Genomic DNA, 19,417 nt, shown 5'->3' with positions numbered 1-19,417 from the left:
CATACTTGTTAAGGGAATACTACAAGAGGAAGAGATAACAATTATAAATTATACACACACACACACACACACACACACATATGCAGCCAATATAGGAGCACCCACCTACATAAAACAAATCTTAATGGACACGAAAAATCAAATGAGCAATAATACAACAGTAATGGGGGACTTTAACTTGCCACTGTCACAATGACATATATCAACTAGGCAAAAAATCAGCAAAGAAATAACAGAATTAAACCAAACTTGTGAAGAAATTGACTTGGTAGACCTTTACAGTGGTGTTTCACCCAGCAACAACAAAATACACGTTCTTTTCAGCTGCATGCTGGACATTCACCAAAATAAACCATATACTAGCACCCAGAACAGTTTTAAGTAAATGCAAAGGAACTGAAATTATATCCCCTGCATACTGTCTGACCGCAGTGCAAGAAAACTGGAAATTGTTAACAAAAGAAACTACAAAAACACCATAAAAACATGGAAATTAAATAACCACCTTTTAAACAACCATTGGGTCACTGATGAAATTAACAAAGAAATTAAAAAAGATTTACAATCAAACAAAAATGCAGATACAACCTAACAAAACCTGTGGGATGCAATGAAAGCTGTCTTAAGAAGGAAATTTATAGTGGTAAATTCCTTTACCACTATAAGGAGAATAGAACAAGCCCAAATAAATGATCCTATGCTGCTCCTCAAAAGAGCAAGTCAAGACCAAAGCCCAAAGAAGGCAGGAAATTATAAACATTAGAGCAGATATTAATACACTGGAGATGAAGAAAACAATACAAAGAACAAATGAATCAAAGAGATGATTCTTTGAAAGAATAAACAAAACTGATGAACCCCTAGTCAACCTAATCAAAAAAGAAACAAAAAAACCCAAATGCATGCAATGAAGAATGAAAAAGGCGAAATCACTACAGACCATGGAAAAATTAAGATCATCAAAATCTACTTCTAAAATCTTTACTCTCACAAGATGGAAAACACAGAAGAAATGAATAGTTTTCTACATATATATGAAATGCCAAAGCTGAGTCAAGAAGATATGCAAACTCTCAATAATCCAATAACAAGAAACAAAATTGAAAATGTAATAAAAAGCCTAATAACAAAGAAAAGCCCAGGTCCCGATGGATTCACACCAGAATTCTACAAGAAATTTAGAGAAGATTTAATAGCAACTTTTTCAAACTCTTCAATAAAATTGAAAGGGAAGCAATTCTCCCAATCTCATTACTGCAGGCAAGTAGTACTCTGATTCCAAAACCAGAGAAAGATCCAACTAAAAATGAAAACTATAGGCCAATCTCTCTAATGAATATAGACGTAAAAAATTCTCAGTAAAACATCAGCAAAAAGTGCAGCAAATCATCAAGAAGATTATACATCATGACCAAGTGGGATTCATTCCAGGAATTCAGGGATGGTTCGACATATGAAAATTCATAAATGTAATACACCATATCAATAGAACCAAGAACAAAAACCACATGATCATCTCAATAGATGCAGAAAAAGATTCTGACAAAGTCCAACACTCATTCTTGATTTAAAAAAACAACCCTACGGAGATCAGAATAGATGGTCTATATCTCAAACTCACAAAAGCCATCTATGAGAAATCAACAGCCAGTCTCATACTGAATGGGCAAAAAAGGAAGGCCCATTTCCAAAAAAGGAAGGGCTGGCCAGACAACTCAGGGAATTAAACTCCTGATTAGGCAGACATAAGAACTGGGTTTCATACCTGGTGTATGAAGCCAGCCCCACTTCTGGGGCAGGTTGAGGCTGTGATTGAGACTGGGTGTGGTGGCGCATGCTTATAATTCCAGTGCTTCAGAGGCTGAAAACAGGAAGTCTCATCTGTGTAGTGAGACCCTGTACTAAATACACACATCAAAAAACTTTAAAATCAGAAACAAGATAAGAATGTCCACTGTCTCCCTTCCTAGTCAATATAGTTCTGGAAACATTAGCCAGAACAATTATACATGAGAGAAAAATAGAAAGAATAAAGATTGGAAAAGAAGAGATGAAATTATCATTATTTGCAGATGTCATGATACTGTACACAGAGGACCCCAAAAACTTCACCAAGAATCTTGTAGATTTAATCACCAAATTCAGCAACATAGCAGGATATAAAGTCAACATCCAAAAATCAGCAGCATTTTTATACACAAACAATGAACACACTGAGAGAAATTAGAGAAATCACACCTTTCACAATAACATCCAAAAAAATGAAATACGTAAGAATCAATCTCACAAGGAACATAAAAGATTTATACAGTAAAAATTATGATACTCTGAGAAAAGAGACTTTAAGAAAATAGAAAAATATTCCATGCTCCTGTATAAGAAGAACCAACATCGTGAAAGTGGCCATACTCCCAAAACTGTTATACAGATTCAATGCTACAGTCAAAACGGATCAAAGATATAAATATTAAAACAGCAACACTAAATCTTCTAGAGGAAAATGTAGGTAGAAATTTTAAAGACAGAGGGGTAGGAAGAGAGTTCATAAACAAAAACCAAACTGCATGGAACTACCTCAAAGAATCAACAACTGGGATCTCATTTGTTGTGTCTGTACTTCAAAGCAAATCTCCATTTGTTGATTATTATTATTATTATTATTATTATTATTATTATTATTTTAGTTTTTTATATGTACTAGATAGAAAGTCTTTGTCGGAGGGACAGTCAGTTGCAGCTTGCTACAACCACTATGGAAATCAGTGTAGAAATTCCTTAAAAAGCTAGGATTGGAGATCCCATTCAAGCCAGCTATTTGCATCCTGGGTATTTTTTCAGAAATGAAAAACCTCATACCACAGTGATATATGTGTGGTATGATTATTTATAGCAGCACAATTTGTCATAGCTAATTCCTGGAAACAACCCAGATACTCATCAACTGAACAATGGATTAAAAAAATGCGGTAGTTTTACACGATAGAATATTATTCATCTATAAACAGCTTAAATTTGAGTCTTTTGTCAGTAAATGGATGCTACTAGAGGCTATACTCATAAGTGAGATAAATCAGATCTGCGTGTGCGAACATTGTATTGTCTCCTTACTGTAAGAACCTGAAAGAGAAAAATGGAATCTGAAGGGTACAATAGATACTGGGAAAAGGGAATGGATTTATTCAAAAGGAAAGAGTTACTGAGTTGAGGAGGAGAGAAAAGGAAGTGGAGGAAAAAGATCTATGTATGTATGGAAGCAGGATGGTTTGGACAACTGCACTGTGCAATTCTGCTGGCCTATGGAAAGAAGCCGATAATACTCCCCCCCTTCTCTCCCTCTCTCTCCTATTTCCCTCACCCACTTGAACATCTAGGTTATTTTTCTTTTGTTGTTAATCCTGGTGGTGGTGGTGGTGGTGGTGGAGGAGGATAGAAAGTGTCTTAGTTGGTCAGCCTAGTCTTGAAGATGTGTGGTTCTCAAGTGATCCTCCCACTTTAGTCTCCTCAGTAGTTTGGACATATGTAGATGCTACCATGCTTAGTTCAAATGTTTTTCTTAAAGCAAATATATTTCTCAAAAGCAATAATCCAAAAAGGTGTTCCACAGGAAAATAATGATTTCATTGGAAAATCATAAAGCATACCAAGCATTTAAAGAGTAAGAAATTCTAAAGAGAAGAAACTAGGTTAATTTCAATAACCAGCTCACATTCAAATTTATTCAGCTAATGAACTTTTTCTGCAGTAACTAATTAATACCCCACAGAACATACATTTAGGAAGATTCATCTTAGCCACTAATTGAAACATACACGCAAAATACAATACTGAATCTTGTATTCTAATTGGTTTATAAAATGACGCTGCCTTTGGAAAAACCAAAAACAAATTTACACAAAAAATAATTAGCAAGTTTCTAAGTAAAAACACTGCATATATATTACCTCACTTACATTCATTTGAAAATTTAAACAGTAAACACCAACTACAATTTTGTGATTTGAGAGTCAAAGGAGGAGTAACAAAAAGCAAGAATTTTTAATGAAAGTATATAGCATAGAACAGAGTATTTTACAGATACTAAAATCTACAACTTTTTTTTCATGATTAATCTTTTTTCTAAGTGAGAAAAGGGGATTTTATGAATTTCATGACCCATCAAATACACAGGAATGTTGTATTACACTTTTCAAAAGGCATGTTGTACAATTACCAAAAAAGGTAATGAAAATGTCAATTTTCTCTGTAAAGTGTACTATGAATTGTTGATGTCAAGGGTTTAAAGAGAAATTTTACAATACACACATTGTACCTGAAGGCTCCGTAAAGTGGTCTGTACCAGCAGACAAATGAGCAAGGTGTGAAAAGCACGAACCACAGGATGCTCAAGCCAAAATCAACCCCTCTTGAAGAATCAACAAAAAACCAAGCCAGACATCCGAAGATATTTAGAAACAGTGTTACAGCGTGGACTGCGGGATCAGAAAACAAAAACAGAAAAAAAAATTTACATTCACTTAATAAAATTATAAATGAAAAATAAAAACTTTCTAGGAGCAAATATATTCTACCCCATCTTTCCTTTCCATTTAGCATTTCTAAAATGTGCTGTTTCTTATACATTTAATTTGTAAATCAAGTACACGCAGCAGCAGAGGCCTGAAATACGCAGAGCTGCCCAAACTTCATTGGTCCTCTCTCCTAATAGGCAATTACACAGTTAAAACAAGAACACTCCTTTTGGGCCTTCTCCAAGAAGGAAATCATATGATGTGCCCCTTGATCCAGACCCAAGATGAAAAAGCAGTACTAAGAAATAACCAGGACCTGGGAAGAGAAAGACCTTACACTCAAAAGCATATTTTTAGAGACTAAAACCTGGAGTCAAACTCCAAAAATAACAGCAATTACCAGTGACGATATAGTCAATTTAAAAGAATTAGTAATTCATCTTCAAGGAGTTGTCCAATTTTTAAATCCTAGAAAAAAAAACCTGTAGTTTTGTAGAGGATTAATATCACAACACACCATTCTCCACAAACATACACAACACAATCCACTTCAGTGGCTGTTCCTTTTGGGTAACACAAATGGGTCTTGGCAAACTCCTCTCAGGCTATTAATGACTTTCACTTATAGGCCAGAAACAAAAAATTTGAGCAACATCTCACTACAGTATGATCCACATGTACCCATTATAATTAATAACATTTTGATGATTCTTTAAAACCTTATTCAACAGTTGAATTTATTATAGGAAATAAATATTCATGAAAACGCATGAATGTCCCATCAGGTAGCTTCTACTGCTGGTAGTTCAAAAGGATATAATCACTTTTATTGGTTAATTTACTAAAAAAATCAATAGACAGTTGCCCCATGGGACAATCATGCATGTACTACTGGTGGTTCAAGATAACTGGCAGCAAGACAGATTAATAGTCACCCCATAATGAGAATGTTAAGCCCAGCACTCAAGCTCTGTGAGCTTCAGTTTTTCAGCTGCAGAAATCTAGGAACTTCCAGTTTCAAAATTTCATTTCCTTTTAACAAATATGAAAAATTCTTTTCCTGTTGAGAATTTCTAATTTTCATGAAAGCTAGCTTGCTAACAAATTTACTCAAAATCTTCTTCTTCAAAAGAAAGGTAGTTGTTGTAAGGACTTAAAGAGAATCCCAAATTTAAATCCTGTATAATTAAATGAACTTAGTAAATTAGGAAAAGTTTTTAAGTTAAATAAATTCCAGTTTAAAGTTTAATCTTCACAGGAATAATTTTAAAGGTTTATCTACTAATCTGTTCAAAGAAAAAAGGGTATCCGTTTCAAAGTCCAAACAAGTTCTTCTAAGTATAGTTAAAACTACCAATTTAATGTTATGTTGTCATGTATTAATTTTTTTTAATAAATCTTTCAGACTAACCAATGTCCCTCATTATTAATGTGGGTGAACACTAAACTGCATAGGACTACTTACTGAGCAATCTGTCTGCTTAGAGTTCAGAAAACATACAGAAAGGCCAGGTAATATGAAATCCATGATTTGTATTGATAACTAAATTCTATTTAAGGAAGCTGATAGACTTCAAGAACAGATACAACACTAAAGGAGGAAAGTTTTTTCCCATGATTTGCAACTGGAACAACTCTCTTCGATATAAAATTTCAATTTACGTTATTAAGCAGTCAACGTGGTATTAGTGGGCCTACATTTAAAGCCATCACAACAATATCCTTACTGATTAAATTACTGGTTACAATAAACACATCTAATACATTTTTTTCTTTGCTACATAGTGTTTAATATACAAAGTGTTCTTCCTTTTAAAATTCAAAGGTATACTACAACCAAGTGGGATTCATCCCAGGAATGCAGGGATGCCAATATATTCAATTCAATACATGTAACATGCCATATTAGAGTCAAAGGTAAAAATCGTATGACCATCTCAATAGACACAGAAAAACTTTTGCCGAAATGCAACACTTACTTATGATAAAAACCCTACAGGAAACTGGAATGGTTTTTGCCTCAATCTGACAAAAGCCTTTATCACAAACCAATATCTGTCATCACACTAAATGGAAAAAACCTGAAAGCTTTTACTTTAAAATGAGAAACAAGACAAAGATGTCCACTATCAACACTCCTGTTCAATATACTTCTGGAAATACCAGAGCAATTACACAAGACAGAGAAATAAAAGGAATAAGGACAGGACAGGAAGAAGTAAAAGATACCATTATTTGCAGATGACATGATACTCCACAGAGAAGATCCCAAAAACTCAACCAAAAGACTTTTTTTTTTTTTTAATTATTTATTTGTGTGTGTGTGTGTGTGTGTGTGTGTGTGTGTGTGTGTGGCCAGCTCAGCCCACCAGGGGGCGGGGCTGGCTGGCATGTGGTGCTGGGGGATTGATGAACCGCGGTCCCTGTGCTTTTGCTAAGCTTGTTCTAAGTAGGTGCTTTAGACCACTGAGCCATCTCACCAGCCCCCAAAAGACTTCTTGATTCAATAACCAAATTTAGCAGCAGATAGATACAAAGTCAACACTCAGAAATCAATAGCATTCCTGTACATAATAAACTCACTGAAAGAGAAATTAGGGAAACCACACCCTTCACAATAACATCCAAAGAAATGAAATACTTAGAAATCAATTTAACAAAGGAAATAAAAGAGCTATACAGTAAAAATTACAGTACCCTAAAAAGAGATCAAAGAGGATTCCAAAAAATGGAAAGATCTCTATTCATGGATAAAAAAAACCCAACATTGCAAAAATGACCAAACTCTAAAAATACATTGAATATACTCACAATCAAAATACCATCAGCATACCTTAGAGATCTAGAGAAAATACTACCAAAATTTATGTGGAACCAGAAGAGACCTAGAATAGCAAAAGCAATCCTGGCCAAAAAAAAAAGGCAAGGCAAGAGGCATCAAAATCCCTGATAAGAAATTATATTACAAAGCTACTGTGATAAAATCAGCATGCTACTGGCAAAACAACAGGCCTGAGGATCAGCAGAACAGATTAAAAGATGCAGACACAACTACAAACACACTCCACCATCTTAGCTTTGGCAAAGTGGCCAAATATGCTCACTGGAAGACAGATAGCCTCTTTAATAAATGGTGCTGGAAAAAATGGCTTTCCACATGCCAAAGACTAAAACCAGACCCATGTTTAGTACCATACACTAAAGCCAAAATGGATCAAAGATCTAAATATTAAAACAGGAACACTAAATCTACTGGATGAGAAAGTAGGCAGAAATCTTGAAGACGTAAGTTCACAAATAAAAATAAAACTGCATGGGAAATACTTCGAAGAATCAGCAACCAGGATCTCATCTTACTGAAAAGATTTTGCACACCAAAATTAATCACCAACAAGATGAAAAGAAAACCCATGAATTGGGGGGAAACAGTTAACCAGTTGTCCCTCAGACAAAGGATTTATATCTAGAACACATAGAGAATTTTTTAAAAAATCAGGCCACCAAAATTCAAAGACTCAATCCAAAACAGGACAGCTGAGATAATACACACTTCTCAGATGAAGAAATACAAATGACAAATATATGACATGATATTCCACAGAGAAGACCCCAAAAACTCAACCAAAAGACTTACTGATTCAATAACCAAATTTCGCAGCACACAGATACAAAGTCAACACTCAGAAATCAATAGCATTCCTGTACATTGGGTATTTGAGAAAATTAAAACAAAACTGAGATTCCATGTCACCCCAGAAAGAATGGCTATCATCAAGAAAGCAACCAATAGCAAATGCCGGCAAGGCTGTGGGTAAAAAGGAACCCTTCTCCACTGTTGTTGGGAGTGGAGACTAGTACAACCACTTTGAAAATCTGTTGGGGGCTGACCAGATAGCTCAGAAGATTAAAGCACCTGCTTAGGCAGATGCAGTGACCGGGGTTTGAACCCTGGTGCACAGTGCCAGTCCCAGCCCCAGGGGCCTGCTGAGATGGTGAATGAGACGGACTGTGGTGGCAGATGCCTGTAATCCCAGTGCTTGGAAGGTTAAAAATAGGAGGATCACTCTAGCTCTGATCTGTATAGTGAGACCCTGTACTAAATACATTAAAAAAGAAAGAAAGAAAATCTGTTGGGAGTAGTTGAAGTTGGAAAGTAATTATGCATAAAGGATGAAGCCAGCCCAAGAACATAGGAGGCTCTTGAAGCATGTAAACAAGCCACTACAGCTGGTTAACTGATTGGTGAGTAGAAAGGCTGAAATTAATGTCAACCTCTGGAGGGTGTAAATAAACACTCTTCCATTCTTGTGTGGTTCCTCTTCTTGGATTAGGAGAAACTGGAGCTCCACCTGACCCAAGAGACTCTTATCTACATTTTCCTCATTCTCACCATGGTTCTTACTCAGAGTACACCAAGAACCCAATGAGTCTCTACATTTGGTGCTCAACCAGGGATCTCCAATAAGGAAAAAGTGGGCAGCGACAGAACTTCTTTAGTGCAGGGTGGGGGGAGGGTGAGAGCCAGTATTAAGCACTGGAGTGCCTTGGCACTGGTACATCAGGTGTAAAGCATGAGGCTACAGATCCTGTATGGTCAGAAAATACATGGGCTTCAAAGAAGCCAAGAGAGAAAAGAATTCCGAACTGCTAGCGGTTAAAAATGGGGCAAAGAGTCTCAAGAATGACAAATGTATACAGAAGTGTTTCTTACATGTTTGACTCCTGTATCCATTTTTCTTTTTTGGATTTTGGTTAGGAGGACTCCTATAACCATAAAAGATTCAGCTTGGAACATTATTTTAAAATCAAGTTCTGAGACTGAGCACGACAAGGAAGGCAGAACAATGGTACTGCCCACAGAGCTTGAACTCTTTAGCCTCACCCAATTCAACAGGGAAGGAATGGTGAAGGACAAAAGGGACCTTTGCCCACCACAGAGGTATTTCCTCGCAAATTCTATTTTTTTCAACATATCTGCCCTGTTACTTGAGTTCGAGCTCCCAATGATTCAAAGCAAATAATACATCTTCAGATTTATGTAGATACTAGCTCATATGTGCACTCTGGAGGAAAAGGAAAAGACAAGGCTGTTTGTTTCTGTTATCGGGGCAAGGGCCATTTAGTCTGAAACTGCCCTGCTGCAGCTATAAAGGCAGCATTGCCATTATCTATCTCTTCAACAAAACTTTCCAGTCTCTGCACAAAGAGTCAGTGAGGATATTATTGGGAAAATGAGTGTAAATCTAAAACTAATGTGAAAAGCCGCCCTTTCCAGGAAACTCTCACTGGAGCCTGCTGACTCAGCTGGGATTTCCCAGCCACCACGTAAGCCATTGGCCTGGTCCAGCTGCAGAGAACCAAACATGCTAGCAACTACAGGCCTGTGAATCTAGGGCTAAATAGGAAGGTTATGACTGTGGCATGCCTTGGCTCTCACTGAGAGTTACACAGTGCACATATCCTGGACTGGAAATTTACTCATTCCTAGCCAAGTGTCTGCACTCAAATTCCAGGCAAAAAACAAAATATCCAGCAGCCAGAGCAAGAGCAATGGCAAGTACAGTACCCAGTGCCAGTGGCAAGTTATCCAAGACAATGGCTGTGTAGTCCCATTTCCTTCCACCAGGCAAACTGGACCCCAGAAAACCATCTTGGGTGCCTCCACCTGGCTGTACCACATGCCTGCTGGCTGGCCACACCCATCAAAGGATCAGATGGTGGTGGTTACAATGATGATAACCATCCCATCACTTGGGGAGAGGGAGTGCAGGCAATGAAACCCATTACAATTGAGCCCCTACCAGCAACTGAAAGCTGCATCCAGAGTCTGCAAGGTGATCTCCAGATTTTGCCTGTTGTTATAAACAGCTGAGTTAGAAATATAGGCAGTCAGACAAGGCTAAGCCCTCAAAGAGACAATATGGAAGGCAAGATGACCTTGCAACTTCGGGGGAGATAGACACTCTCACTATTAGCTGAAGAGGAAACAAATGCAGCCATGTACTTCCATAGGGACAGGCATCAGGAATTGATATTCTAAATAGGTTATCAGTCACCTTGAAGAAGCCAGAAAGAGTCACTAACTCAAACCCCTACAGGATAAGCCCCTGTTCTATATTCATGCCCACTTGCTACATTACTCGCTTCCCCACTTGGTCCTGGATTTGATCAATTGTACTATAAATCTTATTGGTTGACCATAGTTTTGTCCCACCTAGCAAGCTCCCATGTTTTCCACCTCAGACAGGTTTCACCTCATGGCTTTCCTCTATAAAAATCCCTAGAACAGACAGATTCCTGTTCAACTGGCTCTGGTTTGCCTCCTCTCCCTTCCTCGGACAAAAGCTTTCTTTCCCCCAATAAATGTATTCTGCTTTTAACCTCTGTTGTTCCTAAAATTCATCTTCAGTTTTAGAGAATACAAACTAGTCCCAGGTATCTTTCAGGTTGGTAGTTTCATTCCCCTATATCATTGTCACTGATTTACGCTTTATAAAGAATTCCACTACTAAAAACATTGTTCAAATCATGCCAGACAGTTGTATTCTGCAACTGGTCATTTTGCCTTGGTAATAATTGGAAAATTGACAAATAAGAAAAGGGGATCCAAGGGCTTTGGATCTTTTGGCACCTATTGGGTTCAACAGATTAAACAAAATTGCCCTGAGATGAAATTGCCTGTTGAAGGAAAAATACTTAAAAGGCTTTTAGACACAGGTGTGGATGTTTTCAGTTATTGCCCAGCACCACTGGCTGAAGGCCTGGCCTCTAGGTGTGGCCACTACAGACCCACAGGCGGGGTCTATATCTCATTCTAGTAAATGCGTTAAAGTTGCTAACCTGGAAAGACAGAAGCTATAGCAACTTCCTTAGGTTTAGGTAACCTTATCTAGCAATGACAGGAAAAGATGCTACAATGCACTTAACAGAGTGCCCATGTATGAGTACTTTTATTCTCCTAACATAATGGCTTTGGTCAGTAGCTAGGTGGTAGAAGATTCTCTCTTGCATCAACCTGATCCTGAAATTGAAGTCCATCTTATGGCTAAATATACATTTTACATCCCGAAGTTTTTAGAGCAAATTAATCCAGCTAGCCCAACTAATATGAATAACCTTTTTCAAGTATGTCCCAAGAGTATTTGTGTGTCTACTCTCTGAAAAATGTCCTGACAACTGATTTCTTTGAAAGTGTACAGAAAGTGGAAATTACAGCAGAGACTACTCTGAGACAGGATTCAAAACCCAAAGAGAACAGGAACATTGTCCTCATGCTTGCTAACACTATGGCCTGAAATGCTAGAAATTCCAAACAAGTTACTGTGGTCAATCACAAGACTATTGAACTAAACATGTACACAAATGACATAGAAGTGGACTATAGAAATTATGAGACCATAAGCATTTACAGGTATTAACTGGGAAGATCCTACTTAGTACTTCTAGGTCAAAATGTCTTCTTTCTGATGATAAAAGCAATAATCTTACTTTTATGATAGGACAATGGTTAAAATGTCAAGATTCAAAATATTACCACCATAGAACTTGCAGATGCTTTTGAACAGCTGTGGCAATTATTTCAAATTATTCAGATCAACCTTAAATGATCCTCAGACTTTATTTATACTAACTGGCTCCACCCAGTTTTGGAGCTAATTTCTCTGGTGTTATTAATCATCATTAACCTACAGAAAAGTTAATTCAATTTGCTTCTGTTTTCACAAATTAAATATCTTAAAGGGAAAGGAGGGTATGTAATGGCTTTCTCTTCTGAAATATAGGATACCAGTTTCACACTGTATGATCAAATTTCTATTACTGGAGCAAAAAGGAGAATTTTTCCCTAAAAAAAATTCACACCTTATAATAAATTTCATTTGGTAGTATATACTATTAACTTTATAAATTCTACAAAAAATGGGAAGTACAGCAGCAGAAAGACAATTCTATTAGGTAAAAGGAAAAAAGAGCAAGGAAGGATCCTTCGGAGAGGTCTTATAGTAGAAAATGAAAAGGACCCAGTGCATTACTTACTTGGGGTAGAGGGTATGCTTGTGCTTTTCCAAAGAATGCTGAGTGACCTATTTGGGTACCAGAGCATGCTATCAGGCTGTACCATGAACTCAGATCTGGAGAAGTTGATTCTATGCTTCAGGAAGCTGATGTGCAGTCCTGTGACAGTGACACCTCAAGAGACCATTCCACAGTCAACAGATAACGATGAGGCTAAAACTAACCTTTGGCCAACCAAAGCAACTGATTCGGAAGGCACAGGAAATAGTAATCAAAATAGCAATGATCTGAATAGGTAGCTGATAGAGTATATAGAAATAACTGAGCTAAAAGTTGTAAGTATTAAGACAGTAAAATACAAATATATACACGGTATAAAAGATTACATTCCTTCTATTTTTTTTTTTTCAATAAGAGATTTTTTTTTTTTTTGGTGGTACCAAGGATCTAACTCAGAATCTTGCGCTTTCCAAGCAGAACCTTGTGCCACTTAGCCATTTCCCGGGCCTGATAAGAGATCTCTGCTGATTAACAAAACAACAAAATCTGACTAGTCTATAATTACAAATTTCTAATAACTGTATCAAAGTTTCTATGATTCAATTTGGTGAAGAATATATTTGAGTGCACTCTGATTTTGTAAGATGTTTATGTGTTCTGTGTACTTGTTTATGGGTGTGTCATTCTGTATACAGCTGTTCCTTTTTACTCAAGCTCAACAATTTTGCATTTCTGAACCTTTCTGTTCATAGTGCAATTTGGGTTATAGACTCAAAAGCATGCTTTCACCTGAGTTAGCAGCTAGTCAAAATGATATCAAAATTGGCTTACTCAAAAGCTCATCAAAAAATATAATTTAAGAACAAATCCCTTAGGGTGGGGAGAGATTATTGAGCAGGACTCCAATTGGTGAACAGAGGGATGACCAACCTTCATTTATTAATAAGGAGACCCGAATGATCACAATAGTCTCTTAGGAGACACCCCCCCCCATAATGTGGTTAGTAGTCAAAACTTTTCTAAAAAGATTAAAAACTAAAGCTATCTAGAGAAGAAAAAATATTTATAAACTTAAAATTAATAAATAAGGTTTTCTCACAAAAGATGCTCTTGGCATAAAACTAAGTTAAGAAACAAAGGTTTTTCACATGTATATGGTAATTATTGTTAATCTCATGGCATACTAAATATATTCATGATTCTGGACGTATACATTGTCCAACATGTAAAGCCAGGATTGCTTATGGCAATAAGACTTTTCATTCAGATTCAGACCTCTGCCTTTAACAAATATCCCATTACAGGGTAACAAATTAGGGGAATGCTTCTTATATATTAGATAATTTGTTAAAATAGTTATGTCAAAATGAAAATTTAAGTATGTTACAAAATATGACTGTCATGCTGCAATATTATGTATAGTTTTGATTTCTGATTTCTATGTAGAAATAGGTAACTGCTATCTGTTAACATTTTTATTTTTTGTTAACATTGTTAGAGAGGGGTAAATATTAAAATATTCATGGTTGTTAGAAAAGAACAGTTCTATTTTATGTTCTAAAGTATTGAATGTTCAGATAAGACAGTAATATTAAGTTTATTGCCTCCACAGAATGTAATGTCATTATCTTCTCTTCTAGATTTTTAACAACTGAGATTTAGAGACCTAAGAATTACAGAAATAAATGGACTAAGATAGTGAATATTGTGGCACTAGGCCTCCAAAGTAAATGAGACCCAGGACATAAAAGAACCTCCACTGTGACATCCTATTATTCACCTGAGTCCCTGCTTTTCTGATCAAGGAGATTATGTGATCACAGAGGAAGGTGATTCTATGATGTACAGTGTGCCCAAGGAGAGCCACTAGGAGAGAAAAAAAAATCTCTCAAGCTTTCACAGAAAGCAACCTGGTCAAGCAATGGTCATGACTCATCTAGATGACTGACACTGACAGATCTAAGAAGTGCTGTATATGGTTCCAAGGTAAACCCTGAGACTTAACTGACCTTGGTAGATAGCAAAAATTGAATAATACAATCTTGCTTTAACTTGATCTTGAACATCCAGCAAAAAAAAGCATAACCACAAGATGTATAAAAAGCAAGGCCATAGTAATATGTTAGCTGTAAAAGGTTCAAATCACCAACTTCTGACAATTGCCAGCTAGAGTCATAGCTAACCACTGTTACAGATATTTGGACTATATTCTCTGAGCATACAGCTTTTCCAACTTCAGCTAAACACCATCATTTACAAAACAGAAAAGAGAGATACTGGGAGCAGCTAAAGCTGGAAAGTGCATGATGCATAAAAATCAGCCCGAGAACATGGGAGCTTTTCAAAACATGTAAACAAGCTGTTGCAGCCTATTAACTGATCGGTGTGTAGAGAGGTTAAAATTAATGTCAACCTCTTGTGGGTATAAGTAAATGCTCTACCAATCTTGGGGAGGCTCCTCTCCTTGGAGTAGGGGAGGAGCTCCACCTGACCCTGTTATTCTTTCTTGTCTGTCTTTTTCTCATTCTCACTGTGGTTCCTACCCATGACACACCAAGAGCCCAATGAGTGCCTAAAAAAATCCGTGTGGAGATTCCTCAAAAAACTAGGATTAGAGGTCTCATTCCACCCAGAAGGCGTATTTTCCCAAAAGAACTGAAAACATCATACTATAACAATATATGTGCACCCATGTTTACAGCAGCACAATTTGTCACAGCTAAATCTTAGAAACAATCCAAATGCCCATCACCTGAGGAATGGCTAAAAAAGATATGATATTTTTATACAGTGGAGTATTACTCAGCTATAAAGAATAATAAACTTGAGGCTTTTAAAGGTAAATGGACATAAAGACCATACTCAAAAGTGAAACAAATTAGACTCATGTGTCATATTGTCTCCCTAGTATAAGAAACTGACGGAGTAAATAAAATCCAAAAGATACAATATGTAATGTGAAATGGAACGAAACTGCTCAAAAGGAAAGAACTGGGATGGGGGAAAGAGAAAGAAGAGGGGAAAAAATATATATATATATATATATGTACATGCACACATAAGATAGCTAAGATAACTGTACTACTAATTTCTACCACTTTATTGAAAGGAACAGTTAATGCTTAATTGACCAATTTTGCATGACTATATCTGGTGGCCTTATTACTTTTTTATTTTAAAAGCATAAAATTTTTTAAAAAAGAATTTCAAAACAAGATGATAAGAAATTAACAATGGTTGGTAGTATTATATTTTGGTATCTCTAAAGTAGTTATTCAGACTAAGCGCCTGCTTTGGCAAGTGCAGGGACCAGGTGTGATCCCTGGTCCTGCATGCCCTGCTGGCCCCGCCCCCTGGGGGGGCACACTGAGCTGGAGACTGAGTCCAGGTGTGGTGGCACACGCCTGTAATCCCAGCACTGGAGAGGCTGAAAACAGGAGGATCACCAGAAGTCCAAGCCACATAGTGAGACCTTGTACCAAATACATATATGAAATAAAAATAAAATTAAAAAGTACACTACAAAAAGTTTGAGATTTATTTCACATGGTTATTTCTAATTGCTTCAGATTATTATAGGGTAAATTAATTCCTATAGGTCAGTTACCTTTAAAAGCATGTCCTTACTGTTTGCTTGGGTGGTTGTTTTGGATGGTACAGTGAAATTCACTGGGAACATGCTGACAGGGGCATAGGCCAGAATGACAGAAAGAACAGTTCAGTTCCCACAACTTGGTTCAGGAGAGGTGCACACACAGGTTGGTACAAAAGTGATTTTCATCCTTGAGGAATGTAGTTGGTATGTGTTGTAATTATTTCCTTTTTTGCTACTTTGTAGGTGGTACAACATGGAAGTTTAGACCCTGGGCTCTAGAGTCAGGTGCTCCAACTCCAACATTAGTTGTACAATGTTGGACAACTGACTCAAATTCTATAGGCTCTAGTTTAACCTTTTTTTTTTTTTTTTTAATTTAGTACAGGGTCTACAAGGTCTGTGGGGTCTCACTATGTAGCTCCAACTCAGTGATTCTCCTGTTTTCAGCCTCCCACGTGCTACACTACAGGCATTTACCACCATGCCTAGTCTCAATCACAATCTCAGCACGCCTCCATGACAGGCTGGGGATCAAACCCCAGCCACTGCACTCTGCCTAAGCAGGCACTTTAGTCTGTTGAGTTATTTGGCCTGCCCTAGTTTAACTATTATGAAACCAAATAATAAATTATCGGATTCTTAGTGTGGTTAAGATTTAATAAAATAACATATATAAAGTGATTGGCACTGCTCCTGACACAAAGTAAATATTCAACAAATGTTGAGCTTTCTCATTACAGTCATTATCACACTACAAAAACAGTAAATTGAAACTTCTTGAAAATAATATACTAAGTTGGGTACAATGGTACATGGCTATAATCCCAGAACTCAGGAGGCTGAGGCAGGAGGATTGCTGTGAGTTCAAAGCCAGCCTAAACTATACAGTGAGACCCTGTCTGTTATGGTTTGTGTCTAGTTGTCCCCCCAAAGCCTCATGTAAGTTACGGGGCAGACACAACTGGAGGAGCAACCTGTGGTTGAGGGGCAGGGCCAGAAAGGCATGAACTGTTACACTGGCTAGCCTGTGCTTTTTGAGAGATGTATAAAGGGGTCATCTGGGACACAGCAGTGCCCCAGCCTTTCCTCCAGTGTCTTGAAACCTCCAGTAACTGTGAGATAAATAAACCTTTCTTTCCTTCATTTTGAGTGTCAGGCATTTCTCCCAGCAACGAGAGAAGAGTAACTAATACATTGTCTCCAAAAAAATAAAGCATACTAAAACAACTTATGAAAGCATATTCCATACAATTTAGGCACATTACTGTGCTGGTAGTAAATCATACTTCGTTCTAATTAATGCTTCTTCAAAACAGAATATAACTGGACTCTTGAGACCTCTTTATTACCAATTAATATATCTGCCAACTAAATAGGCTTTGTATAGAAAATTAGTCTCAACTATGTTACTGAAAGACTCAGAAAGTTACTTATATCTAAGACAAAAGAGCTCTATTTTCAAAGCAACAGCAATGATAAAGTGGTTAAACCTTTGGTTAAAATTAACTATAGGCCTCTATCATAATCAATATTCACTAACTTGACTAATTTTCTTCCACCTCCATGTCCTTCCACCAGAAAACAAAAACAAAAAAAACCAATTTTTTAAGTCAAATAACATGTCTAAAATACTAGGCCCGCTAGGTTGTATGGTAATAACAATATGCTTCTCTTCTGGGGGGTTAACAACCTAAGTTTGCAGACCAAAAAATTAGAGAAAAAAGGAGGGCCACAAAGACAGCCAACATTTTGGCCCTAGCTGTCCAAGGTCAATTAAGACTCAGGACATATAAGAACCTGTACAGTAACATCATGTAACTCAGTTGTGTCCCAAATTTTCTGATCAAGGAGATTATGGTGCCAAAGAGGAAAGGATAATGTAGAGTGTGCCTAAGGAGAGTCAGATGGAGCATAAACATTTTCTCAGGCTTTCACAGAGAGCAAATTGGTCAAGCAATGGCCTTGACTCATCTATATGGCTGACAATGACAACGGATCTACACACTGAGGTACAGGGTCTCAGGATAAATCCTGAGGGGATTTGACTGACCTTATCAGATACAAAAGCTGTAATTCTTGTTACATAGGTCTTGCTTTATAAGAAGTAAAGCCATGTTGTTATGTTGAGCTGTAGGGGACTCAGGTCAACAACTTCTGATATTGCCAGTCATGTGGAACACCCAATACTATTATGGACTACTGGACTATTTTGGAATATTTTGCTGAGTTCACACACCTATATTTAAATGACGGAACTAAACAAAAAAAAGGGGGATACAGATGAATGACCATTTTGTATCTGTGTATTCAAAATGATTAGGATAGATATACAGCTACATTCTCTTAATTCAATGAATAGAAGGATTTGTTCTAATAGTGTTTACAAATAGGATATGTCTGCATCTTATACAACAAAAAACTACTAGGAAGACAGTATGCAATGTGTTAATTATTAAAACTGTCCTACTAATTTGATTTGAAACTGTCTCATTGCTATTTGTCTCTCAATAAAATTATGGAAAAAAATAAAACAAAATACTAGCCCTGGGGCCGGGTAGATGGCTCAGTAGGATAAGCGCTTGACTGGCAAACACAAGGATCTGAGTTCAATCCCCAGTTCTGCAAAAAAAAAAAAAAACTAGCCCTGTTTCTGCCCATTTTACATATATATATATATATATATATATATATATCATATAGATATTAAATATGACATGAATCAGTATATACTACTGCATACATATTGCTCTGAGAGTGTGTGTGTGAGTGTGAGTGTGAGTGTGTGTGTGTGTGTGTGTGTGTGTGTATGACACACTGGAGATCCAGCAAAACATGTTAAACCAAGAATTTCAACAAGTAACTAAGTTACAGAAGTATTATCCAGAAAGAACTACTTCTCAAAATTCCAAAACAACTTTACCTATGTGAAGAGTGCTCCTGAAAGACGAAAATTATTTCATCCCTTTTGGGGTAACAAGAAAGTCTCATTTATCATAAACTGAAAACACAAAAAATTTTCCTTCATTCAGAAGGTACCCTACAAATTCTCCATTTCCCAAATGCTATTATGCAGGTAAAAAGCCACTACTGCTATTATCCTTGACATCATGGCATAAAAATAGATTAAAACAAAACAGAGGGAAGTCTACGTATATTCAGCAAGACTGTTAACAGCTTGACATTTTAATTTAGTGTTCTATGTGCTATAATTATACCCAAAGCAATGTAAGCATCACAGGCTCAGACATATGTTCTAATGTTCTAGTCAGCAAAATGGCCTACATTACCCAAGTACTTTCAA

General features: G+C 36.8%; 1 protein-coding gene across 2 annotated transcripts in view; it reads right to left on the bottom strand.

Moving 5' to 3' along the window:
* Scamp1 (secretory carrier membrane protein 1) overlaps positions 1-19,417 on the bottom strand; it is a 155,047-nt gene that overhangs the window by 55,521 nt on the left and 80,109 nt on the right. For both annotated transcript variants that reach the window (XM_004645733.3, XM_004645734.2), the window contains one exon: positions 4,310-4,469. In XM_004645733.3, the coding sequence (XP_004645790.1) occupies positions 4,310-4,469 (160 nt within the window). The remainder of the gene's footprint in view (positions 1-4,309; positions 4,470-19,417) is intronic.

This window comes from Octodon degus, unplaced genomic scaffold (assembly GCF_000260255.1).
Source record: "Octodon degus isolate 3935 unplaced genomic scaffold, OctDeg1.0 scaffold00238, whole genome shotgun sequence".
Lineage (NCBI taxonomy): Eukaryota > Metazoa > Chordata > Mammalia > Rodentia > Octodontidae > Octodon > Octodon degus.
This window is presented reverse-complemented; position numbering and strand designations above follow the sequence as displayed.